Here is a 27922-nt window from a genome sequence, read left to right as displayed (position 1 = left end):
CCTCTTTGGATGATAAATTTGGTGCTGCATAATCTGGTATGTGGTCATGAGTATAGTAGAGAGAAGAGAGGATGATGAAGATGGAAGAAGAAAAGAAGTCTGGTAGATGGGAGATTTGGAAGATGGAAGAAAGGAAGAAGAGGAGAAGACCGGACAGTTTTGAGAACAGATTGGCGATTGCGATGGAAGCTCAATGGGTGAAGAAAATCTATCCAGGCTTGGTGCTTGTGAACAGGACAATAGCCATGGGAATGATTCTACTGTATTCACAAGGCTGAGTTTAGGGCATGTGGTTGCAAGTTCTTGATTAACTACATAATCAAATTGATTATCAGGGTTGTAGGTGAATTGGCTCAAGATCATAGCAGCTTATTGAATTATCTAAAGAACAAGAACAGGTCTAAGCAACCCTCTGGGAGGTCATTCTATAGTCGCAGGATGTTGGGCACAAACTAATTCAACGGCAAGCCATACTAAGCCTTCGCTCTCAAAGAGAATGCCCCCGTCAATTTCAAGTCGCGAGAGCTTGCTCCAACGTAGACCTGGTATTTCCCAGAAGCAACAAGCCATTGCTGGGCAGCCACATCCCAGTATGAAATGTCGCGGCGACGCAGGTTGAACGTAACAATAGCTTCCTGTCCCGCTCGTAATTCGACACGCTCAAACCCACGAAGTTGACGAGCAGGTTGATCTGCGGCATATGGGAAGCCAAGGTAGAGCTGGGAAACCTCCGCACCTGCGAGCGTGCCATTATTGGTGATGCGCGCAGAGACGGTCCCCACAACGTCCCATAGATCGCTGTTTCCACCGACAGTATTATTACCCCGGGGAGCTTTGGTCGTGGCAGAAGGGGTCTTGATGGCGAGATCCGAGTACTTGAAAGTGGTGTAGGAAAGACCATGACCGAATGGGTACCGGGGAGTAACGTTCTTGGCGTCGAAGTAGCGGTAGTCAATGTAGACTCCTGTGGATGCAGTCAGCGTTAATAGTCCAAATAGCACCGATACCCGAAGACCAATGGCGACTCACCCTCAGTAAAGTTGCATTGAGCAGTGTAGCAGAGTTCCACGTTGTAATCACTCTCGTTCTTGGCGATAGTGTGGATAAGACGGCCGGAAGGGTTCACATCACCATAGAGAAGGTCCACAATTGCGTTGCCCGACTCCTGGCCCAGAATCGATCCGTAGAGAACTGCCGTTACGTTGTCGTGCTCAATCCACTGGTCCAGCAGTCGGGGCCCAACAGTGTTGACCACAACCACGGTATTGTTGCAGTTGTCTGCAACCGTGTTCACCATGGTGTCTTGATCCTCGTTATACAGCTCAGTGCGGTCAGCACCCTCACCCGACAGAGCATTGATGAAAACGAGGCAGACATCCGAGTTAGTTGCATAGTTGGCATAGGAGGGTGCCACGGCGGTACTGTCAGTTCCTTCTTGAATCAGCGTGGAACCTCCACTGGAGCTATAAGTGTCGTTCATAATCCATCGCATCATAGTCGCTTCTTGCGCAGCTCTAATCGTCAGGGCAACGTAAGGGGTGATCACGTAAGGAACAGATGCCTGTCCAGAGCCTGTGCCGGTAGCCAAATGGCCTTGGTAGGTAGGGCCAGACCCTTCAACGTTCATGGCAGCGTTCGGACCTCCCATGACTGGGCCAGCATGGGCTCCGAAAACACTCATCACACGGGGCTTTCTCAGGGGAAGGGTGCCGTCATTCTTCAACAACGCCATCGACTTGGCTCCGTTCTCGCGAATCAGCTTAGAATGATTGGCTCGTACGTCCACATAGGCATCCTGATCTGGCATCGCAGGTTGAAGGCCATTGTCCAGATTGACATGGTAATAGGCAATAAGGTTTCTAATTGCCATATCGTTCAAACGGGCCTCAGTGAGGGTACCATTCGACAGAAGAGTCTCCATTGTAGAAGTGCTCCAGATGCTGCTCGATCCGTAGTCCTCGCCGCCTAATGCTGATCCTTCGGCGCTATTTTGCCCATTCATGTCGGGCCAGACCAGACCCGGGAAGCCAAGCTCGGTCTTCAGTGTCTTCATCAAAAGATCCGAGTTTTCGCAACTGTAAGTGCCATTGACTTTGGTCATTGCGCACATGACGGCGCCGAGGCCATTCTTTACTGCATCGTAGAATGGCCAGAGGTATGTTTCGTGCAAGGTTTTGTCGTCTGCGTTGGAGGAATAGGGTGCCGAGTCGGAATCCGAGGAGACAGTAGCACGTCTACTGAATGAACTTGAAGGCTGAGGCCCCGGCGATGAAGAGTTTGAACCACCAAAGCCAATTCCTCCAGAAGGCGTTCCTCCTCCACTTCCACCACCGGGGCCGCCGCCGCCACTGGAAGTCCGGTTGGTTTCTTGCTCGTAAAGAAGAAAATGCTATTAGATGACGCATTTCGTGTCAGCAAGCCCGTAAAGTATAACGACCATGAATGATAATCTCACCTTGCCGCCGGGGATCACACCAGCGTCGACATAACCCTTAGTGGACAGGCCAGTAGCTAGGCCATTGAGATAGGGATCAGGGCCAAATCCCTCGACATTGCGACCACCCCAAGGGGTACGGCCCATTGGCTGAGAAGTAGGACCAGCAACCACCTGAATGCCTTTGTTGTAGAACTCCGACCCAACTGCTTTGGCTTGAGCATAGATGGCGTCGCGGTCCCAGGTCATAGCCAGAGCTGAAGACAAGCTGAAAGCAGAGACATAGAAATAGTTCTGCAGACCCATATCCCCATCAAGGAACTCTAGGGCACTGAAGTTACCATTGGACGAGCTAACACTGCTACCGGTGATCAAAGCCAGCTTCTGATCAGTAGTCAGTCCTGCCACGAAGGCAGATGCCTTCTCATATGCAGCCTCCCAGTCTCCCAACGCAACTGTCCATTGTTCAGCATGCTCCAAGCATCATAGTACATGGCCAGTCTACTTACCACCATTGGCCTTCAGTAGACCGATTGTTGAAGAATTCGAGGCGCCTGTCAAGCCAAGCAAGGCTGCCGTTACGGCAAGTGAGATGAATCTCATCTTACCAGAAGAGTATGAGAAAATGAAATCAATGAAGGACTTTAGTCAGAAGGGATTATACGAATGAAAGAGCGAATATGGCCAGCCAGTGAGAATGAGTCCGTATCCCAGGCATCTTCTACGTAGGCGCATCGCTCCATTTATAGTCCTCATCTCTCGCGGTCTCCATCAACCCGTCTTGTCCTCAAGCATTGTCCTTGATGGACGGAAAGAAAAGACGCTCCGACATTCGTGGTATGAAGTCCCTGAGTATTACGACGCGAGGCCCACCAGTAGTTTATCTGAACAGGTAATGTTCAGGGACATCATATCTTCCTATAACCGATGCGGCAGCCGCAGTTCGCAACTTCTAGACTATGGAGTACGGAGTACTCCAGGCCAGACGCCAAGTCGGATAAGCCGAGTGCGCGCGGGTGATTCAAACCACAGCAAAACACCGAGACGAGGAATTGAGTACGGCAATTTGGGTCATTACGGCATCCCGAAACCCCGGGTGACGCGTCACATCCAGGGATTGAAACCACCGGCTCAGTCGGCTCTTGGTGTGAACGCATCAACATCTTGGAAAGATAGGCTATGCTCTAAGATTCTCGCTGTCAGTGGAGGTTAGACCGCAGAACTTTCCATTAGTCAGCGGAAGGATTGTCGCATCAGGGTCAGGAACCAACAAGCCTCGGATGACCCGAATTGTTTACTATCAGGTTCGCAATAGTATCATCGATCAGGCAAATGTAGGAGTTTCAGTGAAATAAGCATGAGGAGCTAGTGAGCTTGTTCCGTGTTCACAGATAGGGCTGGCTAGTTTAGGCTGGTGGCGACCACCCACATGGTTCCGAAGCACCGTAGTACATTGTCTTGTAAACGTCAAGGGACCAGGGGATGGCTCAGGGTCGACGCCATAGTCCCTCAATGTGCCCTGCTGTTGTCGGAAATTCCTGCTTATCGTGTGCTGCAAAATGAAGCAGTAAATGCAGCCACATACTCAATAAGATCCAATTCCTCAATGAGCCTTGGAAGATGTCGGTAAACGGTCATCAGACACCGGGGAATGGTTCTGGTTAGGCAAGCCCATTAGCATAGGTTCTAAGATGCGCTCCATGTCGGCTTATGCCAAGATGAGACCATGAAGAAATAGGTAGACTTCAGCTTGAGCTTGCTATAAGAGACACGCCAACCGAATGCGCGTGGTTCATCATGCACGATAACAATCAGGTGGGTCAAAGATGCATATTCAAGCCAAGATATGGATGACCTTGGGCTTGTACTGAAGGTAAGTCAACTAACTTATGATGGATGAGTAACATTGTTGGAGAAACGAAGTAACCGAAATGGGAAAGAAGACAATTCCTATTCACGTGATCAGTGCATCCGCCGCATCATCATCATCCTCATCCTCATCCTCGTCGTCGTCGTCCAGCGATCTCCAATTGCGACAGGTTCGTATAGAAGCATTGCTATGGATCTGCTTACAGACGATGGACTGAGTCCATCTTGTCTGAATTACTCCGACAATGGCCGATTCCAACATCCACCGGATCACTGAGATCAGATCCGTCGTCAAAGCCACACTCTGTTCCTGGAGAACCAGACAAAAGTAGATATGTCACTGCATTGATTGTACAGTGACGAGAACAGTCGGAAACCCCAAGAATAAGAAATGGGTCCTTCTCCAGGTGGGAAGAATTACAAGGGGAAATAAGATGCAAAAGAGTACCCCGTGATGCTGCTTTGGGGGGGTGTGGAAAGTTGATTAATGCAGGTCTGTTTCCCTCTCCCCCCCCTCCTCTCTCTCCCCCCCCCCCCCCCCCCCCCTCCCTTCCTCCCTCTCTACCCCCATTTTTCCCTCCCCGCTTCGTTGAGAAACTCCATCCCCCCCCTTCAACCCCCCCAATGCTATCCGAACTTCTTTGTCAACCTCAATTTAAATTCCTAACATTCAGAAGAGAGCTTCATCTCGACCTTTCGTTGATACAACGGACACTATTCCACCACGCCTGTTTGTCGGCTTTGTGTTGTAGCTCCGAAACAGGGACCTAGGGGTGCCCTTTTGAGCTGCAGGTTGCGAATCCCTGTTCGACGATTTGAATTTCGCCAGTTATCCCACCGCCACACTTCATCAAACGACTTGAGTCTTGACCTTGTCCCCGTCTCGAAGATTGTGTTTTTCTTTATATCAAACACTCCGCTCTCGAACCTGCCGAACGGCGGCTTTGACGCCATGAACAATACCACTTCTTCCCCTACCTCCGTGCTTGCGACAAACACCTCTTCCCGAACAAATTCTTCCGCGTCCACCGCAGGCACCAAACGCAAGCGCAATGTCGTAGGGAAATATTATGCCGTAAAAGCGGGCTATCAGCCCGGGGTTTACTACAGTTGGACCGATTGCTTGACCCAGGTGACTGGGTACAAGGGAGCCGTTTGTAAGTCGTGAACGACCCCGGTCGCGCGGTCACTGACTGACAACGATCTCAGTCCAGGCATTTTCTTCTTTCGATGACGCGAAAGCCTTTCTTACGGGGGCCACCGTTGGCGCCGGTCGCGGCGGAAACAACTCAAGCTCCGATCCCCCCAGATATTATGGTGTCCAGCGCGGGAGAGTGCCCGGGGTCTACACCGACTGGTCAAAGGCGCAGGAACAGATCAAAGGATTCACCAAGCCGCGATACAAGAAATTTGCGACCAGAGAGGAAGCCGAGGCATTCGTGAATGAAGAACAAGCAAACGGCGCCACTTTCGCAAAGGCCGCTAAGTTATCGGGGGCTCCAGGTCTGACAGACGCTGTTCCGACGGATGCGCATGGCGTGGCTCTTGAGCCGGGCACCGGACCTTTACCTCCTGGGACCACGGACGGATTTGATCCGAATGTGCTTCTGGATCCCACAACTGGGAAAGTGATCTACAAATCCGCGGATCAGAAGGCTGCCACAAAGCTGAAGTCGAATGGATCCCCAGGGATGTTGCGCATCTACACCGACGGTAGTTCTCTCAAGAACGGAAGAGCGCTGGCTTCGGCTGGTGTGGGCGTATATTTCGGCCCAGGAGATTCAAGGTTAGTGATTTACCTAGAGATCATCTATGTTCTTTCAATCTCTCGGCAGCAAGACGCTGGAAACGCAATGTTCCACTAACTCTTCATCACTCAGCAGAAATGTGTCCGAGCCTCTACAGGGTAGCCGTCAAACAAACCAGCGAGCGGAATTGACTGCAATCCTTCGAGCTCTTGAGATTGCTCCCCGCCATCGGGATGTGACCATATTCACGGATAGCCAATATTCCATCAAGTGCGTGACCGTCTGGTATCGCAAATGGCGACAGAACAATTGGATGACAGTGGGTAACAAACCCGTGGACAACAAAGATCTGGTCGAGTCCATTTTGTCCAAAATTGATGAGCGCAATGAGCTGCAAGTCCAGACCTTGTTTGAATGGGTGAAAGGCCACAGCTCACATCCGGGCAACGAGGCTGCCGACCGCCTGGCTGTGAACGGCGCCCAACGTGGAGTGGCCGAGAAGGCTGCGGCGATGGCGGCAGCAGCCAAAGATATCCCGGATGATCTGTTTGATGATGATAATGATGATGACGACGATTTCTAATGGAGAATCTACTCAGCTTTTCTAAAATCCTGGATGGGATGATGCATTGAACAATGCCTCCGAGCCGGTCTGCTGTTGTGATGTTGTGATGTTGTGACACTTGATTTGCGTTACATCGAGTAACTCCGTTACAGTTACCTTCAATGTGTATTTAGCTTTCTACACTGACAGAGTACCCCTGGAGGGAGAGATACCAATGGACTACACTGGATGCTTAGCTGCCCAAATGATGATTTCTGAAGATATGTGGATGGATGCATACATAGGGCCACGAGTAGAGTTAGGCTCAAAGCGGGAGGGTAGTAGTAGTAGTAGTAGTAGTAGTAGTAGTAGTAGGCCAAGCCTTGAAAATAATAGCCGGATCTTTTCTCCCACTACCCACTAACTTATCCACTAACTACCACTACCGAACTTGCCCCAAACTCAACCTATTCCTTCTTCCTTACTCCACACTCCGAATCATCTTGTCACTAACTACCTAGTATATCCATCTAGGACCTCACTCATTGCTTGAGCTGATTGCATTGGCACTCTGCCCCTCTCTTTGTTCTGCGTCACCCTCTCTTGCCGTCAAGTCTAAGCCACTGGCACCCGCTCACTGCTTGCTTCCCCGCCAGCCGTCAATCTGGCTGCTGCGAAATACTCGATTAATCGAATGATCCAAGGACACTGCCACGCGATTACAAGTGCTCTTACTATGATTGAATAACACGTGCTTGTGGCTTTTTACATACTTAGACGCTCAGAAGAACAAATAGCGACAAAATTGTCTCTCGAAGCTGACAGTTCTCACCCGGAGACTGACTGCCACCCATGCCTACCCTATCGTTGATCAATTTCAACATAGTCTGTGCGACGTTAGGGGGATTCATCTCCCTCTTTGGACTAGTCTCCTACTTATTCAAGGAGAGACTGTACCTATCTGAAGCCTGTGCGTCAGCTCCTTAGACAGCAATTGATGCGCCAAAAGCTAGACTGACACCCCCGTAGTAATCTCCTTGCTTGCGGGAGTCATCTTCTCCCCGCATGCCGCCAACTTCATCCGACCCGAGGAATACGCCCTTGGGTCGGAGCAGAACCTGGGGGAAATCACCATGTACTTCACCCGGCTTGTTCTCGGGGTCCAGCTCGTCCTAGCCGGGGTGCAGCTCCCCAAACGGTACCTGCAGCTGGAATGGAAGAGTCTATCTCTGCTTCTGGGACCGGGCATGGCGGCCATGTGGATGTGCAGCAGTCTAGTTATCTGGGCCATGGTTCCGGATTTCCCGTTCTTGCATGCACTCATCGTGGCCGCCTGTATCACCCCGACAGACCCGGTGCTGTCCAACTCGATCGTGAAAGGGAAATTCGCCGATAAGCATGTGCCCCGTCCGCTGCAGCGCATTATCGTCGCGGAGTCTGGGGCTAATGACGGTCTGGGGTATCCATTTCTGTATTTCGGCCTGTATCTGCTCAAGTATGTCGAGATGGGAGGTGATGCCTACAGTGGTGGTGCGGGGAAGGCCATAGGGCTATGGTTCTATGAAACCTGGGCGTACACCGTGCTCTTGAGTGTGGTCTATGGCATCACGGTCGGTTGGATCTCGCGCGAGCTGCTTCATTGGGCAGAGGAGCATCACTACGTGGATCGAGAGAGTTTTCTCGTTTTCGCTATCGCTCTTTCGGTAGGTTCGAGCGTCAGCCGGACTGCGTGCATTTGCTGATTTCGGTTGCAGTTGTTCATTGTCGGTACTTGTGGATTGATTGGGACCGATGATTTGCTTGCCTGCTTTGTGGCTGGCAATGTGTTCACGCAAGAGTAAGAGACCGTTTTCCTGGCGATTCAGCTGGTACTGACAGATTAGCGACTGGTTTCGACTCGAGACCATGGACGACTCGCTGCAGCCCACTATTGATATGCTTCTTAACTTGGCGGTCTTCATGTGGTTTGGCGCCGTCTGCCCCTGGTCGTCGTTTCTCAACAACAGTGTCATTCCGATTTATCGGTTGATCTTTCTGGGAATTCTGATTCTGCTCGTCCGACGCATGCCGATTGTGTTCGCCATGCACAAGTATATTCAACAGATCGAACACCTCTACCAAGCGGGGTTTGTGGGCTTCTTCGGGCCCATCGGCGTGGGCGCTGTTTTCTACTTGTCGGTGTGTCGGGAATTTCTGCAAGGAGTCACGGCCAATGGCACCGTGCGGGAAGACGCGCAGAAGCTTTCCGAAGCAGTCGATGTCATCGTGTGGTTCCTGGTCATCTGCAGTATAGTACGTGCAAGCTCTTTTTCCAGACACGTCTTACATCCTCGTGGAGGCCTGTTCTTCTAACCTGATCTGCAGGTGGTGCATGGTCTCTCCATTCCGCTGGCTAAAGCGGGCTATTATCTGCCCCGAACCATCTCGCAGGCTCTCAGCACCAGCGCGGCCCAAGAACAAGACCCTATTCCCATCGGAAACATCAGCTTCACCCATAGTACGGCGACGCGCAACTCGGAGACGTCGCACCATCGGGGCCGGAAACGCGGTGCTGGTACCACGACGTCCAGGGATCCACCGCAGCAGACAGTTTTCCAGATTGGCCGCCCAGTGGTTCCGACTGCGTCGCCGCGCGACCAAATCGGGGTTGGTGGTGCGGACGAACCCGCCCGGCCGGTGAATCTGGTCACTCATGATAATGAGGCTGGAAATGCGGCTTAAGGTGTGGTGGTGGGTGGGGCTGCAGAGGGAGCTGAGGTCTGAAGATGTGGGGGATTGGCCAATGATGCGCTGTGTGGCTGGTCGATCATTGATTGATACGAGGGAGGGCGGAGGGTGGGAGTGGAGGTATGTGAATGTACTGTAAATGTGTCAGGACGCTGACGTGAGGCAGATGGAATGACGGGAACAATTGCTGTATATACCTTATCTGCTGGTTTGTGATTGGAGAAACTTGGAGAAATGTAGGTACATGGCATGAAAATATCGAGGTGACAGTGTGATAGTTCTCTTCCTTGCGCCGACCACAGTAATGATCGCGGCCGATCCCCTCAGATCGGTGAAGCTTAATTGATAGTTCATGCCAAACTAAATTCACTCACCCCCACCACCCACTTGACCGGTGTTTTTGTCTCTTAAGAACCCCTTCAGTCTCAGCTTCGTGCTTCCCACTTTCTTTCCTCCTTCTCACATCATCACATAACCCCACACCATGGCAATGGAAGAAGACTACGATACGCCCATCACCATTGTGGGCGCCGGCCCCGTAGGCATGCTGCTGGCCTACCGCCTCAACCAGCTCAACATCCCCCTCCTCATCGCCGACCAGCACACCCAAACCACGAAATGGCCCAAGATGGATCTGACCAACTGTCGCTCCATGGAGATCCTGCGCGTTCTGGGCTTGGCCGACGACTACCGCGCCCAGGAAGGCAGCGTGCCCATCTCCACCGACTTCAATACGCAGTTCGTGACCCGCATCATTGGACCAGAGAGCAAGCTCCTAGGCACCTGGGTAAGCTTGATCCTAACACACTCACTTCGTATCACTATCCCCATATCCAGCCCCAGTCCCACTAACCCGGCCGCAAAACAAGCCCGTCCCCTCCGTCACCACGCAGTGGGAGTCCATCCGCCAGACCAACGACGGCACCCAACCCGCAGAACCCGGCCAGCGCTGCTCGCAAGTCATCTTCGAGGCGTGGATCCGGAAGCTCCTCCTCGCGCAAGCGGGGACCGGCGGCAGTGCAGCGATGCAACTCCGTCTGGGATGGAAGTACCTGCACCACGTCGAAGACGCGACGACTGGAGTGGTGTGGGCGACCTTCCTCGAAGTCGCGACGGGCGTCGAGCACCGCGTGCGCAGTCGCTACCTCGTCGGCACGGACGGAGGAGGCAGTCGCGTGCGAACCGCCGCGGGCATCCGCATGCTCGGAGGACCAATGTACATCTCACCCTCCCCTCCATCCCAATCTTCCCTCGATCCCCCCCCCCATTGACTGGACCCCCAGGCCCATGCGCTTCTACCTCGTGCACTTCCGCTCCCAGGAACTGGCGCGCTCGTTCCCCTTCGGCCGCTGCTGGCATATCTTCCCCACGAACGGGGGGTTTGTCCTCGACCAGGACGATAAGGATACCTTCACCGCGCATTTCCCGGTCCATTTGCTCCCGGAGGGGCAGGAGATTGATCCGAAGGAAGTGGTGTACCGGACGCTCGGGGGCCCGCTGCCCAGTCAGAAAGCGGTGATCCAGATCGATGAGATCCTGGTGCACAGTGCCTGGACCCCGAATTTCAGTATCGCCGAGACGTATCTGAGTGATGGGGGGCGGGTCGTGCTTGCGGGTGATGCGGGTGAGTTGGATTATCCCCTTGCCCTTCCTGGGCTGGAAATATACATACCTCTACCTCGGGACTACACACCCTCCATTCCCCGCATTATACCCTCGGCTATATCCCGTACACCTACCGTCCATGACCCCAACACCACCGATTCCATACTCCGATAGGCCGAGCAACTAACCCAGACGCAAACCAGCCCACCGAACCCCCCCGCACGGCGGCTACGGTCTCAACAGCGGCCTAGCCGACGCCTTCGACCTGGCCTGGCGCCTCGCCGCCCTCACCCAGCAGTCCCCCACCCCCTACGGCGGGCCCCTGCTCCTGCAGTCGTACACCCTCGACCGGCGTCCGGCCATGATCCGCGCCCTGGCGCGCTCGCACCGCCACCTCCTCGAGCACCTCAAGCTGGCCGCCATGTTCCCGGACCCCGTTGGCGCTCTGGAGCGGGACGACGACGCAGAGGCCGAGGCGCTGCGGCGGAAGATCCGCGGGTTTCTGGAGATGTCTGGCCCCGAGACGTTGGATCGCGGGGTGGAGTTGGATGTGCGGTATGGGTCTTTTGGGGTTTGGGGGGATGATGGTGATCTGGATATGGATGCGGAGAAGGATGGGGAGATGGGGCGGGCGTGGGAGGCCGAGAGGTATGTTCCCTCGACGAGGCCGGGGCGGAGGGTGCCTCATGTTTTCTTGCGGGGTCCGCAGAGAGACGCGGGAGAAGGGGGCGGGGAGGGTTTGCTGGGGACGGAGAGGAGTATCTATGATGAGTTTGGGCCTGCGTGGAGTCTGGTTCATTTCGTGGAGGGGGAGGGCCCGCAACGGCACGTTGGTGAGGGTGGTGCTGGTGATGATGATGGCTGTGCTGCTACGGCGAATACCTTTGTCACCGTTGCAGCTACCTTGGGGATGCCGCTCAAGCTGGTGAGACTGATCAACGAGACTCATGCGCACCGCGTCTGGGGAGCGAGCTTGGTCCTGGTACGGCCGGATACCCATGCTGCGTGGCGGGGGGCGTGGAGGCTGGACACGCGTGCAGTTGGCCAGGCTTTGACGACGGAGCAGGTGGAGGAGATCCTGCGCGTGGTTACTGGACATGAACGCTACAAGGGTTACCAACAGGATCAGGCTCTGGCGAATGAGGAGGAAAGCTTTCTAAGGCTGGTGGAAGTATTCCAGCCCGAAGACCAGAGTGTGCATTCAGCGGTGGCGATTGCCGAGGACAAGTAGACTGAGAACTGTTCTGCCTCGCTCTACCAATGTCTACGATACATACTGCTGCTTGCTACAAGAAGAATCCAATTGTATCTCTTGTCTTGACGCATTTATTTTTCAACGCTTTTTTTCAAGTCGTAACTCCAATCCTTCTTTTCAAACGACCTCCCCCCACCCAAATTTGCATACACCATACCACACCACACAACATCATTAGTAGAGAGAGAGAGAGAGTCCTAAATGTCTGATCGCAACAGATAATCCCCCACATGCAACCCATCATAATCATCATCCAAGCCAGCCAGCCCCCCCCCCCCCATTCCACCCCCTCCGTTCTTCCCTCTATCAAGATCTTCTTGATAGACAAATCTATAAAAGAAATTCATGCAGTCGTTAATAATCCCGTCCACGCCACATCAAAAGAACCCATCTGCATCAGCGAGCAAACCAAAGGGCTATGCGAGGAAACTGGGGTATATATCAGAGCGACATCCCACCGGACTGCACCGCAAACGCAAAAGATCGTGAAGGAGGTGGATCAACTACAAAACGAGAGAGAAAGATGTATCATGATAACAAGTCAGAAAAGAGGATAGAGAGAAAAAAGACAAGGAGATCGCAGTACAATACGAATAGATTGGGAAAAACCCGCCATAAGCAGCGACATTAAGAAAAGAAAATAGCAAAGCAAGTCTCGGACAGTGAATCGTCTGATCGCAAGGACCATGCCCAACAGTCCCCGCGCTGACTTATGCTGTTGGAAAGTTATGAGAGGTGTAGTCACGGACTCGTGGTTACTGGTCAGCTGGTGGTCGGCTGGTGAAATGCTGCCTGCCAGTCGAACCTTAATATGGTCCTGGAATTAATGGCTGAATATCAGTCCTTGAGGGTTGTCCTCTTGTGAGGCAACAAGATAATAGTCCCGGGTGTCGGAAGGTGTGTTGATCGTTGTTTGGCTGGGTCTATCGCTCTTGCTTCTTTCTTATCTGTCCAATCAACACTTATAGGGTCTAAGCGATACGTTGGTAGAATAGCAGGTATGCCACCTTGTTGTCGCGAGCATTATAACGTCCGGCAGATGACCGTGTGATGTTAGGGGGCGCCGATGCTCCGTTGGTGCCGGACTTCTTGCCCGGCGTACCGTTGACCTGGCTCCAACCTCTCTCATTGTCAGATTGGTCATCCTGGTCGATGTGATCGAAAATATTGGCATTGGAGCTGTCCCGCTTGTGCTGTTCCATCGCGGCAGCCAGAACCTTAGGATCCTCCTCGCCACCGGCTTCTGCAACGTCCTCGCTGCGTACGCGACGGATCACAGTATCATCCAACCGAATCCACTCACGGCCATCTTGCCGGCGAACATCAACAGTGTAGTGGCCGCCACTGGCATTCTTGCCGTGATGATAAATGACACCGACAAGTCGGTACTTGGGCAGTCCGCCCTGTGCCATCATGACGTTGCGCTTGTTAGGTGGGAACACCTCGCGTGGAATCTCCAGATCAAGGGGATATCCGATCCGCTTCCAGATCTTCTGAGTACCGTTGGTGACACTGTCGTACTGGAACCGCTTGAGATGGAGGATGAGAACTGGGGGCAGGGTCTCGATGAAAACCTGCTTGGTGGCAGTGACATTAGGGCCACGTGCAGAATTGAAATCTCCCTGGATGCTCTCCGGCTTCGTCAAGCCCTTGAGAGCGTCAATGATGTTGTTGATTTCGGGGGACCCAATGTCAAGCTGCAGCGGCTGGTAGGGCTCCAAAGTAACAGAAGTCTTATTGCCAGGAACCTTGAACTCAGATCGGATCTTTCCTCCAAAGATTCTCGTGACTGGGGATTCCTGAGAAATGTCGCCAGATGAACGTGTAACTGCTGCCTTTTGCTTGTGGCCGACTTCCAACCATCCATCAGACTCTTCAGTTGCATTGTCCGCATCGGTGTTTGATGCCGTGGTGGTAGATGGTGCTTCCTTCGCAGCACGGCTGCACTCCTCGTGCATCTCTTCCAACAGGAAACCTAAGAATTCTTGTGCATCTTGCTGGTGGCCACGCTTTAACCGAGCGGAGTTAGTATATGACGCTTCTCTTTTTCTGGAGGAAGCCACTCACTCTCATGTCACGGAATCGCGGCAGCTGCCGGATCACATGGTAAACAAACTCCGGGATGAAAGCGTCACCATACTGCTCGAGCTCATTGGCCTTCAGCCTAAGGCGCAACTGCTCCTCTGTGTCAGCAGCATCAATGACGCGAAACTCCCTCATGAACATGATCCTGGAATAAAGTCAGTCTAGTTGAAATCTAAGACAATGGCGGAACGGTCATCACTAACAATGCATCGATCATGGGATAGTTATTAGTGAAGCTGTGTGATGCTCTCCGCCCAATGTGATCCATAAATTGGTAGAAGGGAACACAGAAGACCAGAACTTGCAGGACCTGTTCCCCGGTTAGATTTACGGAATGGACTGCGAGTCGATTACGAACTTACCGAGTTCATGTAGCACATATTGCCAGTATTGACAAGGCCTCTGGGCTCCAGGAACCCAATTTTGTCGCTGTACTGAGAAACATCTTCTCCCAAGCTCATCAAAACATCAGCGAGCATCTCACTTTTGGGCTTCACAACACCGTTGGTCGCAGCAGCAGAAGATCCAGAGGTACCGGCTGCTTTGGCCAAGGACTTGGATTTAACCAAGTCTGCCCAGGATTTAGGGGCTGCAGGAGCGGGCTGGGTTTGCTTGGCAGGCTCCTGGGCCTTCTCATCGGCAGGCTCTTGTTCCTCGGTCACCTCACCAGTGCCGCTGGTACTAGTAGTCTTCGGCGTCTCTGAAGAACGAGTGGCCTCGTCTTTAGAGGCCTGACGAGGAGTTTCAGGAGCAGGAACAACAGGGACGACCGGAACGACCGGAGCAGTGGGCTTGGGTCCCTTTGTCTGAGACTGAGGGCGACCAGATAGGGTCTGGGTTACCGAGGATGGAGTAGTGGGTTGAGTGGAATTCGCGACCGACGGGGCAATAGATAAGGTCGGCGTCTGGGGCTCTGATGGTGTTGGCACACTTTCCACATTCTCTGCGCCTTGCCCCGCATTTTGTTCAAGTCGCGGGGCGTCCTTCACTGGGAATTCAACTGAGGCCGAGGAAGATTGGAAAGCACGGCCTTTGCGACGCCTGCGAGGAGCTCTGGCAGGGAAAGGCGATTCAGGATCAGACAGCCATGGGAGCTAGTGATTTATCTCTGTTAGACAACGGGATGATAATGATTGATTCCAAGCGCTTACCGGTGGAGAGAATGGCTCTCTGGGGGCAGGTTCAGCCTGAACCGGGACCGGAGGCGGTGGTGAAGGCACAACAGGACTTGCCAGTGCTTGGGCCGAAATGACTGCAGGTGATTGCGCCTGGGTTGCTAAAGAAACAGGCGCCATGCCAACGGGAGACATGGTGGGTTGCAGGGGAGTTGAAGTTCTGGGCTGCATAGGAAGCGTCGGAGGGTGGATGTGCGCTGGAGCCATGATCGGCTGGGAGGGCGGGTAGGTCGCAACGTACATCGAGCCATACGGGTGATGCTGGTATGGGCGGGGAGGCATCTGCATGGGAGGATAAGGGTACCAGTGGGAATATTGTTGGGGCGAGTATGCGGCCGGGGGAGGATGGCCGTTCATATGGGGATGGAAGCCCATGTACGCGGGCGGAGATCGCATGTTCGGAGGGCCTGCGGTGTAGGGAATATCTTGTTGTCGACGAGGGGTGGGCGGCATGGGTGGCTGCCCATGGGGCATAGCGGGCAGATGGTGGTTCATCTTGTCCAGGCAGTTGGAGGAGAGGGAAGTCGCCTTGACGATTCAGCCACGCGTTGCCTCAATGGGAGCCATACGAGATCGTAAGAGAAAGACCGTGACTGATGAGAGGGGGTTTATGCCCGTCTAAGCAGCCATTCTAACTTCCAGAACTGAGTCTGAAAGCTAGGACTAGGAAGATTGGGAAGAGGTTCTTTGGCGGTGAGAAGTCCTGAGGCGTCGAAAGGGATCAGCGCGATGACAAGAAGACGAGGAGGTTGCGCCAGAGAGCTCGGAGAAGAGCACGATGACTCGAAACTCAATATGGAAATGCAGTACTGACCTAGGATGATGAGGGTGTAAAGCTGTAAGTAGATCTAAGAATAAAAATTCTTGGAATGCGAGGGGAAGGGTGGAGGTAGGTGAACAATGGATAACACCCGGAGTAACAGCAGCAGCAGCGGAGGGGGCAATAGGCGGGTTTGGCTGGGGAGCTGAGAAGGAGATGATGTTTTTTTGGCGGTCGGCACGTGCCTGAGGCTCCTGTGGCCTGCCAAGACATGACATACTCGCCCCTCCCGAGTCCGAGTCCGAGTCCCGAATCCCCTCCTCCCCTCCCCTCTCTCTCCTACTCTTCTTCTTCCTCCTCCTCCCCCTCCTCCTCCTCCTCTTCTTGTTGCGCGTTTTGTCTACTTGTCCTGATGCGAAAGGGGAAGCCTCAGGTTCCTGGTGCTTCTCCCTCTCCTTTGCGCCACCCTTCGGGGTCTTCGTGATTGTTCTTCAAATCGCATCGTCTTATCTTAAGTCCTTCTCCAACCTCACCTTTCCCCTTCCAATCAACTTTAGGGTGGCTGTATATTCTGCATCCCCATCGTTCATGCACTGCCGTCGTCCACTATTTTCCCCTTAATAGGAAGGTAGTCAACCTCACTCATTTCACGCCATCCTCCTCCTTGATTACACATAATAATGTCGTCCAACCCTGGCCAGATTCCCACATCCAAAGCGGTGAATGTTTCGAGTCAGCCAGCGCCCGCGACATACCATTCATCTGAGAACAGCGCGCAACGACGCGCTGGAGGCTCTGGTAGTTTTGGGGCTGGCTTAACATCGAGAACCCCTAGCTATCCCAGAAACAATCAGGCGAGGAGAACTCAGCGACAACGGCGCCCGAAGGTGTTGGATGATGACGATTACAGTGAATCAGTATGCCCTCCCTGGCAATATCCAGCTGTGTTTGAATGAACTAACCGGCGCGATCATTCGCAGGCCATCATGAAGTCTTCAACCAGCCGCAAGGGGCAAACGTCCATCACGCATCTAATGAATTTCTCTCTTCCCCCACGCCCTCAGTATCAGCCTCCGCCCCGCAACCCCCGCCGTTATACCTCCTGGGGCCCGGGCTCCGGATATCACGCGGTGGATAAGGCCCGATATGTTCATGCAAACTACCGTTTCATTGTGAATCCAACCCAGAACTATCATACTCAGGCGGCTAACGCCGACGTTCACTTGGACTGGGATTCAGTTCTTCAAGTCCTAGTGTCTGAACAAACTCAGTCCGCCAGTTGTCCTATCTGTCTCTCCACTCCGGTTGCCCCGCGAATGGCACGATGTGGTCACATCTTCTGCCTCCCCTGCCTCATTCGCTACATGCATTCCACTGATGAAGAACATCCGGTCCCTGAAAAGAAGCCGCGTTGGAAAAAATGTCCGATCTGCTGGGATTCGGTCTACATCTCCGAAGCACGCCCTGTGCGTTGGTTCCGTGGTCAAGAAGGTGATCTTCCTGTCGAAGGCGGCGACGTTGTTTTAAGATTGGTCAAAAGAGTTCCTGGCAGCACCCTAGCGCTGCCTAGAGACGGAGCCGAAGACATCGCTCCCGGTGCGGATATTCCATGGTACAATGTTGCCGAAGTCGCCGACTATGCGCGGATTATGAAGGGGGGTGAGGACTACATGAAGGGCCAGTATGATGCAGAGATTTCCGGCTTGCGAGCGCAAGAGGTAGAAGACGAACTTCTGTTTGGGGACGATTCTACATGGAGCAAGAAGGCAGTTGCCGCCATCAATGAGGCGAAGTCCAAGCTAGATGGCATCGGGAACCCTCCAGAGGATGTTGAGCGACAATTTGTCAACCTACCATCGGAAGGTGAAACCGCCATGGATTCTACATTACAAGATGCTGCATTATCAGGCAAAGGCTCATCTGCAGAATCTTTTCTATCTGAAGGCGAAGGTCTTGACAGGACCTTGGAGAACAAGGTTACTGCCAACAATGCGGAGCGTGCGACCGAGGCGCTCGACCAGCTCGACCTGAACTCGACCGGCTCAAAGAACAAAAAGAGAGATCTCGGGATCGGTCGTGGCCCTGAACACCCGTTTTACTTCTACCAAGCTCTACCTCATTTCTATCTTTCCCCGCTGGACATTCGCATTCTTAAGGCCGCCTTTGGCGATTATCCCTCATTCCCTGCCACTATTCTACCACGGGTTGAACGAATCTCTACTGGGCATATTGTCGACGACGAACTTCGAAAAAGGGTCAAATATCTCGGTCATCTCCCCTATGGATGCGAAGTGAACTTCCTCGAATGTGATTGGCGCGATGTCGTTCAGCCCGAGATTCTACAGGAGTTCAAGTCTGAAACCGACAGGCGGAGAAAGCGGAATCGAGATAAAGAGGCCCGAGAAGAGAAGGATCGCATCCGTGCTGAGCGGGAAGAAAATGAGAAGGGCTGGGCCTCTGCGTACCGAAAAAGACTGAGTGTTGGTAGCAGCAGTGACCCTCCGTTTTCTGACCGTGATTTCCAGCCTTTAGCAAGCGGCGCTCCAGGCCTTGAGATGTCTCCTCCGGAGGAGGGCTTAGAGTTTTCATCAACAAGCCCACCCAGCAGTCGAACAGTCTGGGGCACGGCAGCAGTGACACCTCTTTCCCAGCCATCCAGCTCTCAGGCAGCCGCTTCTGATGGTTGGCTTCGAGGCTGGGAAGAAGAGCTCTGGGCCCAACAAGAACGAGAGGCCCTTGCTCAATCAGCTGCTGAGGGGGCTAGTACACCCGCCTCCTCTTCAGGTGGGAAGAAAAAGAAAAATAAAAAGATCACACTCATGTCGACTAACATCCAAAGAGGTGCTTGACTGCTCAGGCTCTCATGGGTGGGATTTCGGTTCAGGGAGCAAGGGGACATGTGGACATGGATCAGGAGTCACAAGGCAAATTCGCATGTAGACACCATCTGTTTAAACTTATGTATGATCAATGATAAATATACATTTCTGTATCTCATTTATAGCGGATATATTGTACTGTTCAGTGCGAACATGAAGGATAGGAGTATACTTTGAAGTTGCCATAGTCATGAGTAGAGCCCGTAGGAGATGCAGTTTGTTGAGCCAGCCAGGCCAATCATTGAGGGTAAACCGGTTAGTGTGCGTCTTTAGCCAGGTGTTCAGATCCTTTCCCCTGCAGATCCCACTACGTATTGGATGAGTGCAGACTAATCAGAGGTTCGAAAGGTCATTGTTTGTAGGAAGCAATGTTATGTGAACTTTCAACGAGAGTACCGTCCAACCATGAGAAGAGAGATGCTGCTGATGCTATAATTTACAGGCACTGACCAAGTAGTTGTAGTACTCGTAGTATAACTTATAGTTCCTATGTACGGTGTTCTAAGTACTGTACTGTAGAAGTGCCACCGTACGGGTAAAGAATCCACTCAGTCTTAGTCTAGTGTCTCCCCGACCCTGATGAGCACTGGGCACTGTTGTTCTTCTTCCTCGATCGCCCCATCATTCTCTCTTTTCCCCCCTCTCTTCCCTACCTCCCCTCTCGTTGTGCGATATTAGCTCTGTGGGGTGCTTCATCTCAGTCGTTCCCTCGTACCTACACTTGAAATTATTATTAAACTCAATTGACTGCATGGTCCGCGCACAATGACCGTGACTCGTTCCCAAACGGGGAAAACCCCCAAGTAAGTGATTTGTTTTGCGCAAGGGTGAAAATCTCCCAACAAGGAATTCGACTGCCTGCGCAGTCTGAATACCTCAAATCCTCCCTCTCTTCCCCTTCGCTTCGTCTTCACCTGCGCGCATAATAGCTTCGCGGCCACTTTGAGCTCACAGTTGGATCAATGGCTAGGAAAATGGAGCGTCCTGGCTTCATCGAGACCCCCGGTCGCCGCGTTACCCGCAGCAGCGTTGCGCCATCCGACGACACTTCCGATTCAGCAGCAGATGCTTCAGGACAAGCCAAGCCATCGTCTCGAAAGCGCTCCTCCGCCAAGGTCAAGATCGAGGATACCTCGGATGAAGAGACAAACACGCCCGCGACAAATGGACACGCCGCCATTTCGAATGGCAAGAAGCCACGCATCATCGATGGCTGGGAGGAGGGCAAGGACCCCAAGGTCGATCACAGCGGGCATTTCGAGTTTGGAGGGTCTTTGGGTGTATTGTGCATGATGATCGGATTCCCGATGCTGATGGAATACATGTGGCTCGGTGCCACCTATTACGATGGCAAACCGCCGCTTCCTGAACCGGGCCAGAGCATCCCTGAGTTCTTTGCGCATCTTGCTAACCTGCTCTATGCGGGTGCGTTCCCGTCGCTGAAGGCATGGGCGATATATTGGGTATTTTTTATCTTTGAGGGGGCTTGCTACGTGCTTCTCCCAGGTATCACCGTCATGGGTCGTCCTCTGCCGCACCTCGAAGGCAAGCAGCTCCCTTATTACTGTTCCGCTGTCTGGTCCTTCTACACGACGATCGCCTTGGCCTTGGGACTTCACTTCACCGGCATTTTCAAGCTTTACACGATCATCGATGAATTCGGACCTCTCATGAATGTGGCCATTCTCTCTGGTTTCATTGTTTCATTCATCGCGTACTTTTCAGCATTGGCTCGAGGCGCAGAGCACCGTATGACTGGGTATCCCATTTATGATTTCTTCATGGGTGCCGAGCTCAACCCTAGAATGTTTGGTATCCTGGACTTCAAGATGTTCTTCGAAGTCCGCCTACCATGGTATATTCTTCTGTTCGTCACTATGGGTGCAGCTGCCAGACAATATGAAATATACGGATATGTATCGGGAGAGGTCGGCTTCCTTCTCATGGCTCATTTCCTCTACGCCAACGCCTGCTCTAAGGGCGAGGAGTGTATCGTTTCCACATGGTGAGTTTTCGGTTCGGGACGCTATCAGCATAACAAGCTAATGAGGAATCAGGGATATGTACTATGAGAAATGGGGTTTCATGTTGATTTTCTGGAACCTTGCCGGAGTGCCTCTGAGCTACTGCCACTGTACCATTTACCTTGCCAACCACGATCCCGCTACCTATCGCTGGAACCGGCCTTTCCTGGTGTTCCTCTATGTCGCGTACCTCTTCGTGTACTGGGTCTGGGATACGACCAACAGCCAGAAGAACCGCTACCGCCAGCAGGAGCGTGGTACTTTGGTGTTTCGCAAGACTTTCCCTCAACTCCCTTGGCAAACACTGAAGAACCCCAAGACCATCACAGCTGAGGACGGTTCAAAGATCCTTGTTGATGGTTGGTGTAAGTTTCGCAGCGGAACCCAGACATGAGTTATAATTCATGCTAATCTTGTCACAGACGGAAAGGCGCGCAAGATCCACTACACCTGCGACCTGTATTTCGCATTGAACTGGGGCTTGATCACCGGCTTCAGCAGCCCGTTCCCATGGTTCTACCCCGTCTTCTTTGCATGTATGATCAGCCACCGCGCACTGCGCGATATTCAACGCTGTCGGAACAAGTATGGCGAGGCGTGGCGAGAGTATGAGAGACAGGTTCCCTACCTGTTCATTCCTGTAAGTTTACTTTTTGAGATCTCTCTCTCTTACATGGAACGTCAACTTATCAGGCGAATTAGTACGTCTTCTAAACGACTTCATGCGCTGGAAATCTCCATCGGCACATTGACCATTTCTTTGTAAAGCCGACCTGCGCCGACAAAGATGATCTTGTCAACACTTCGACCTTGGCCCTTCTCACGAGCTCTATTAATACACTCTTGTAATCATCATTCCCAGCCTAATCCTGGAAACTCCACTCTGTCACTGACTGCTACCCAGTGTGGCAAATCAGACTACTGATGGGTCTGCCAGTGTAGGCTCTATCTTTCCGGCTTGTGTTATTTCTACTTCCATGAAAATTATACAATTCCTGTACATTATTAGACTGTTGTTCTTGGTTGTCTCCGCTTTCGCCATTTTATGATCATGTACGTGGCTTACGGCCTTCTTCGACCTATCTGCCTGTGTTTATTCAAGATACCAATGTACATTCTAGTGCATCCTAAGCCACCTTAACATGACTGGCAGGTGCATATATGCACTGTAGCACTGATCATGAAATTAGGCCGAAGGTATGTTGATCACATGACCAACCCTCCAGGCCTATCGGTCGGCAATCAGTCCGGGGCTGCAACCCCGCCGAGCTAGCTATTTATCCAGCTGCTGGAGTCTTGCTCGGACGAAGATTGTATTCAATCAGGAAGCAATTGGCATTCCGTTTCGCGTATCTGTAACGACTCTCTCATCATGTTGATTCAAGAATCCTACCACGATGTGCCTACCACGGCGGACGGCAGTGGGACCATGCGTATGTTATAGAGCTCGCGCAACCAACGTTCATATTCGGCTCCCACCCATGGAGAGGAGCACTCCTATGATATCGAACTTGAAGACCGAGGGTGAGAGTGCTAACATGTACCTGTCAGGTATTTACGTCTATCACCCCACCATTCCAGGATATCCCAAGGCACGGTTCCCGGGTGTGGTAGTATTCAGTGAGATCTATCAAGGTATAACTCCCCCGCCTTATCGAACCCACTGCAGCCCGGAGCAACATCACCCGCTGTTGAGCTGGGCTCTTGTTCCACTGTACCTGAGTCCAACCCGTTGACATGAATTCTCAAAATCAGTCACCGGCCCCGTGGCGCGCTTCGCCCGTCAAATTGCCGGTCAGGGCTATATCTGCGCCGCCCCCTCTAGCTACCACGAATTCACCGGTCCGGAAGCCCTTGAGTATAATGCCGAGGATACCGACAAGGGAAATGAGTGGAAGATCAGCAAGGTAACAGCAATCTTGACATAATTTGAAGAGACTGTGCGCATGCTAAATCCCGGTGACAACAGAAAATCGCCGCCTACGACGAAGACGCCTCTCTCTGTGTGGACTACCTCCTGGCACTGCCCACGTGCAATGGACGTGTGGGCGCAACGGGAATGTGCCTGGGTGGCCATCTGGCATATCGGTGTGCGCTGGATAGCCGGGTGAAGGCGGCCGTGTGCTATTTTGCGACCGACATCCATAGCCACACGCTTGGGAAGGGTAAGAACGATGACAGTCTGGCCCGCGCCGGAGATATCAAGGGAGAGTTGACCATGGTGAGTTCTTGTCTTGCTTCGAATATTGAGAAAGGGGGGGGAGGAAGTGAGTACAACAAGCATGGTAACTGACGTTAATGCAGATTTTCGGTAAAAACGACAATCATGTCCCTCCGGAGGGAAGGGATCTAATCCGCAAGACACTTCATGAGAAGGGGGTCTTGTTTAGCTTTTATGAGGTGGCCTGGGCGCAGCGTAAGTTTTACCTTCATCCCCCTATCATGGTTTCTAGGTTTGGTGGTGCGAAGGGTTGGGGCTAATGTGAACAGATGCTTTTATCCGGGATGAGCTCAGCAAGGGACGTTATGACCCTGCTATCACCAAGGTGTGCTTTGAGATGTTGCTCGAGTTGTTCGGACGGACTCTCAAGCTGGATTTGGGGGAGCATGATGGGAAGGAGTTGGAGATTGAGGACGTTTGCTAGTGGGCGCAATTGTTTAAGAAGAAAAGTCGCATTGGCGACAATTATATGTATAAATGCTCCAGCACCACGCCTCTTGGCGTAGTACAAACACCTAGCACTGCCGGAGTGAGTTGTCATGCAGTGTATTGCTCAATCTACTTACACTCTCCTTGAGACGTGGCAATCCATCTGTCTGTACGCCCCGACTGGTGAGTTGCTCTTCCTTTACAACTTTGATGATCAAGTAAGGTCCTGAGAACATCTAGTGGTGTCTACGCAAGGGAGCGCAGGAGCCCGGGGAAACCGAGCCAACAGACAATCGGCCTATAGGAGACAGCCCCGAACAACCACGAGTTCGTGCCGTTGCTGTGGATTGTCCGTCGGCGAGGATGCATGAACAAATGTATGTGATTAATGAGCGATGCATGAATGGTGTCGATTCATCTGAGACATTGAGACCAAGGAAGGGAGCTCGGGTAGCTCTGTCGATCGTCATGATCATGAACATGATCAGTTAGCTCATCAAATTGTGGCTGGGGCGGGATGGCGGTGAAATCATCCCGACGTGCCATGCCATGCCATGCTGTGCCATGCCATACCTTCAACATTTACCAGCACTCCTCCGTCCGTACTACGAAGAAAGTAGCAAAAGAATGCTGCCTGTCAACACTAATCGGGCTCTGCCAGGAATCTGGCCAGCGTCATCATTCTTCATGAGGGGAAAGCTGGGATTAAAATAGAAGTGGGATTGGGGACCGTGGGTATCGCCCTCGTCATCCATGGTCAGCCCAGGGCGACCCTCTCTTTGTTTTTTCTTTCCCAATTTTTGATATCAACTAAGAAGTGAACCACCATTGTTTTAATGGAATCAAACCGCATAGAATAAAGAGGAAGAGAGAGAGAGAGGTGCGACTTTGGTGTCAATCCTCTCAATTTTATAAATGGTTGTCAAATCTTGCGTCGTTAACCGCAGGAAGCGATTTCCTGGGGACGACAGCTGGTGCAGTGACAAGAGTAGCAGCAATTCATATTTTGGTGAAGTTTTGGTTCCTGGATTCGCTGCAGGGTTTTTTTCTCTCCTCTTGTTGGTCAATTCCTCATTTAGTTCTTGTTCTTGGCCCCCTCAACGGCGGTTCTTCCGGCCGGACTCTGGGCTGTCTTTTCCACTCCAGGGCTGACCATTCGTTGTTATTTGCTGGATGCCGTATTGCGGTCTCCATCACGCTTTTAGCCCCGGGCTAAACCCAGAATCCCGTTCCTCGCTCTACTGTTAATCTCTCTAATCATCTTCTCTCGAGTCTAGCCTAATCCTACTCATAGTTTAGTCTAGTCTAGTCTCTCGTCTTCCATGTCTCGTTTGTTTCCCTGGATCATGGTCATGGACAACTGATTGACTGGTTGCTTGATTGATCGCGACGAAGTACGGACGTGCTGTCTGTAGTCTGTCTGTACCTAACCAACCTACCTACCTCACTATCACTAACTTAGTTACACCTCTTGCGGCCTTGCCTTCGTTCTCACCTTTCTCCCTCTCTCCCTCTCTTCTCCCTCTCTCCCTCGTTGTCTCTCTCTCTCTCTCCCTGGCTATCCCCTCATCACCATCATCATCTTCATCACCGCCATCATCTTCCTGCTTCTTAGCCGCCGGCTTCCCCTCTACGTACGGACAACAATTCTCCTCCTTCTCTCGCTCGTCCTCGTCAGCAACGCCCACCAACCTTCACCATCTTCACCACTTCCCGGTCCTTCGATACTAATCCATTACTCTTCCATATTTCCGCTCCCCCCACGTCTTAATCTACGTCTTAATCAGCACCGGTGTTTGACATATACGCTGACAGCCTGACGCTCCCCAATCGCTCTTTTGCATTCTGCCAATCATCGTTTCTAGAATTGTTTCTGATTCTTCACGTCTTTCGCTCCTCCATCTCTGTCGTCTTGCTTCGACCCGGTCTCTGTCCGAGCTGCTGCACGACTAATTGCCAACCCAACGTGTCCGCCATCCCGTGTCTGATCCGGCGACGACCTAATTTAATTCGTCTTTCGCCTACCCTCTCTTTAGGCTTTACCGTTGTTTCTCTTTTGCTTTTTTGCTTTTCATTATCTTCAAGCGGGAAGATCTTGCGATCGACAAGGCTCTCATAATCCTATCCTTGACTTTTCGCATTTCCTGAACAGCGATCTGCGGCGGAGCTATCGTGACCGGCGTGGGTCCAGGCAGGGAAAACCAACTTAATTCAGTCACCACTGCCATCATCATTACCTCTCGAATCACCACTTTTACTTCTTCGCTGCTCCTCACGGCCTGACCTCTGTCGCATGTTGTTGAGCCCGTCTTGATCATGGGTTCGACGCAGTTTGGCAATTTCAACGTGGGTTCCCAATTGAGCTGCAACTCGAGCTTGGACTGACCGTGGCCGATTTGCACGTGTAGGACTTTTGTCGCGATTCCACCTTACCAGTCTGCAATGTATGTAATCCTCCTCACCATGTCTCACTCGGACCTCGGGACATCGCTAACCATTGCCATCTTCAGCTATTTGTCTCAAATAATCAACCTCCAAACAAAGCTTATGGTGGATGTGTACTCAAGGGCATTGAGCTCAGTGGTGACCGATATCTCAGCAATTTGGGTATGGCATGATAGTGGAGAGGGAAGGTTGATCTCGACTGACGCGCACCAGGTTCAATTCTCCTGGCATTCATCTCCATCCTGACTACACTTTTCCTGCTCTTCAGATCTGACCGCAAACGAGCCGCAGTCGGAAGAAGGTACGCAACAAGAACAAATTTAGGATATCGGGGACCAGAAGGGGAACTAATTGGAGCAGGGAGATTCAATTATTCTTGTTTGGCTTTCTCATTATTGAAATCTGCGAGATCTTCTCCGTGGGTGGATTCCCTCTGGACGGTGCGGTCCGAAAGGTTAGTTTGCCCAACTTGTCGCGACGCTCAGCGCCTCATTCATTTATCCCACAGGGTTTTTCGGCGGTACATATTGCTGCTATCACTGCGACATGCTGGATTCTTCTGCTCAATGCTCTGGTGGGCTTTCAATTCCTTGACGACGGCACACCCGCTTCTATCGGCTTAATTGTCGCCTCCGGTCTTGTCCTCTTCATCGGCACGGGATATATTGCCTTGGATACAGCTTTCGACTGGACAGGCGAATTCGCAACCACATCCTCAAACCACTATCGCAACATTGCCCTTTATGTGCTGTACCAGCTCTTCCCGCTTGTCTGTCTCGTCTTATTCTATGTGTTCGAAGTTATCTTGGTGGTGCGAGTTCTTGGCGAATTCCGGCCGTTGAGTATGTTCTTCCGCACTTGTTTTATACTTCATGATTCTGACTTTGCTGCAGTCTACTTGACGGCCGCCGCACTCCTATTCGCCATTGGCCAGATCTTCGAATACGTGATCAGCGTTCATCTGTGCGAAGCGTCTAGCGGGAAAATTAATGGTGCGCTGTTCGAGACGCTGTTCACTTTACTGGCGGTAGTTGCTGTGTGGTTCTTCTGGAGTAGCATCACGGAGGATGACTGGCCCATGCCGATGTCAACCCCTGGAGGCTACCATTAGACCAAGGGAACCCTATCAGGATCTCCTTCATGTCTTTGTGACCATCGCTCACATCTTGTTTCCATGTTTCTTCTCTACGATCCTTGCACATATAGTGCCTCAATACCCATTTGGATTTTGTTCGCGGGCCTCGCGTCGCATCTGTAACTGCGTCTTGCGATGAAGACCCGTATGCTTGCCATGTTCTGTGTGATACCTATTTCACCATATGTTTGATGATGTTCTGCTAATGTGCCTCGGTGTGAGTTATGTTCTAACGATGACTTACCGCGGCGAGTGAGCCCGAAGGATCACCGTCGGCTATATTTACTGTCTTCCTGTCTCCATTTCTTTTCACCTTGCATTAGATACCTATCTGTATTGTAATTATTCGATTTGATGTTTAATAGGACGTACGCAGGAGACGTCGAGTTGCATGATTCCAGTCTTGGTCACTCTGGTCATTCACCAACCGCTGTACGTGCCACCACTTCTAAAGACCTTCTGTGAACAACTTGCTCGTATCCCAGTTTACTCCAGGTGCACGCAAAGGACATCATTCTAGAAAGGACACATACATCAAACTTTCCGTCTCACGTAATGACTGCGTCAGGGCACTTGCGGGGCGCCTT

General features: G+C 52.1%; 8 protein-coding genes across 8 annotated transcripts; 6 read left to right on the top strand and 2 right to left on the bottom strand.

The window, feature by feature from the left end:
• Positions 1-294: 294 nt before the first annotated feature.
• BO86DRAFT_179932 (putative beta-glucosidase D) lies at positions 295-3189 on the bottom strand. The gene is made up of 4 exons (XM_025666583.1): positions 2944-3189; positions 2456-2889; positions 1030-2389; positions 295-964 (listed from the first exon to the last, which is right to left on the bottom strand). Exons 1-4 carry the CDS (start codon positions 3035-3037, stop codon positions 474-476), a joined length of 2379 nt encoding a protein of 792 aa, XP_025524371.1. The 5' UTR covers positions 3038-3189; the 3' UTR covers positions 295-473.
• On the top strand, positions 2909-3755 carry BO86DRAFT_179935 (uncharacterized protein). Its single transcript, XM_025666584.1, has one exon. It carries the CDS (start codon positions 3132-3134, stop codon positions 3645-3647), a length of 516 nt encoding a protein of 171 aa, XP_025524370.1. The 5' UTR covers positions 2909-3131; the 3' UTR covers positions 3648-3755.
• A 3279-nt stretch (positions 3756-7034) lies between these two features.
• Positions 7035-9722, top strand: BO86DRAFT_391744 (putative Na/H antiporter). Its single transcript, XM_025672664.1, has 5 exons — positions 7035-7565; positions 7625-8298; positions 8350-8432; positions 8479-8887; positions 8960-9722. Exons 1-5 carry the CDS (start codon positions 7448-7450, stop codon positions 9314-9316), a joined length of 1641 nt encoding a protein of 546 aa, XP_025524369.1. The 5' UTR covers positions 7035-7447; the 3' UTR covers positions 9317-9722.
• Positions 9723-9950: 228 nt separating this feature from the next.
• BO86DRAFT_320583 (FAD/NAD(P)-binding domain-containing protein) lies at positions 9951-12158 on the top strand (the record flags this gene model as incomplete). The annotated part of the gene is made up of 4 exons (XM_025668301.1): positions 9951-10109; positions 10192-10538; positions 10606-10946; positions 11131-12158. The coding sequence occupies 4 exons, from the start codon at positions 9951-9953 to the stop codon at positions 12156-12158; spliced, it is 1875 nt and encodes a 624-aa protein (XP_025524368.1).
• Positions 12159-12946: 788 nt separating this feature from the next.
• On the bottom strand, positions 12947-16041 carry BO86DRAFT_179874 (mRNA-binding ubiquitin-specific protease UBP3). Its single transcript, XM_025666582.1, has 5 exons — positions 15419-16041; positions 14630-15361; positions 14471-14577; positions 14250-14412; positions 12947-14191 (listed from the first exon to the last, which is right to left on the bottom strand). Exons 1-5 carry the CDS (start codon positions 15935-15937, stop codon positions 13154-13156), a joined length of 2559 nt encoding a protein of 852 aa, XP_025524367.1. The 5' UTR covers positions 15938-16041; the 3' UTR covers positions 12947-13153.
• An 841-nt stretch (positions 16042-16882) lies between these two features.
• On the top strand, positions 16883-19051 carry BO86DRAFT_320737 (RING-type E3 ubiquitin transferase MAG2; the record flags this gene model as incomplete). Its single annotated transcript, XM_025668308.1, has 2 exons — positions 16883-17119; positions 17183-19051. The coding sequence occupies 2 exons, from the start codon at positions 16883-16885 to the stop codon at positions 19049-19051; spliced, it is 2106 nt and encodes a 701-aa protein (XP_025524366.1).
• A 795-nt stretch (positions 19052-19846) lies between these two features.
• erg4 (c-24(28) sterol reductase) lies at positions 19847-23750 on the top strand (the record flags this gene model as incomplete). Its single annotated transcript, XM_025668303.1, has 10 exons — positions 19847-19884; positions 20052-21086; positions 21139-21470; positions 21528-21749; positions 22048-22117; positions 22637-22740; positions 22861-23012; positions 23075-23326; positions 23410-23521; positions 23596-23750. 10 exons carry the CDS (start codon positions 19847-19849, stop codon positions 23748-23750), a joined length of 2472 nt encoding a protein of 823 aa, XP_025524365.1.
• A 2321-nt stretch (positions 23751-26071) lies between these two features.
• Positions 26072-27311, top strand: BO86DRAFT_421527 (chitin synthase export chaperone; the record flags this gene model as incomplete). Its single annotated transcript, XM_025675285.1, has 7 exons — positions 26072-26101; positions 26164-26199; positions 26266-26362; positions 26414-26501; positions 26561-26654; positions 26709-27042; positions 27094-27311. 7 exons carry the CDS (start codon positions 26072-26074, stop codon positions 27309-27311), a joined length of 897 nt encoding a protein of 298 aa, XP_025524364.1.
• Positions 27312-27922: the final 611 nt, after the last annotated feature.

This window comes from Aspergillus japonicus (genome assembly GCF_003184785.1).
Source record: "Aspergillus japonicus CBS 114.51 unplaced genomic scaffold BO86scaffold_57, whole genome shotgun sequence".
NCBI classification, from domain to species: Eukaryota; Fungi; Ascomycota; class Eurotiomycetes; order Eurotiales; family Aspergillaceae; genus Aspergillus; species Aspergillus japonicus.
This window is presented reverse-complemented; position numbering and strand designations above follow the sequence as displayed.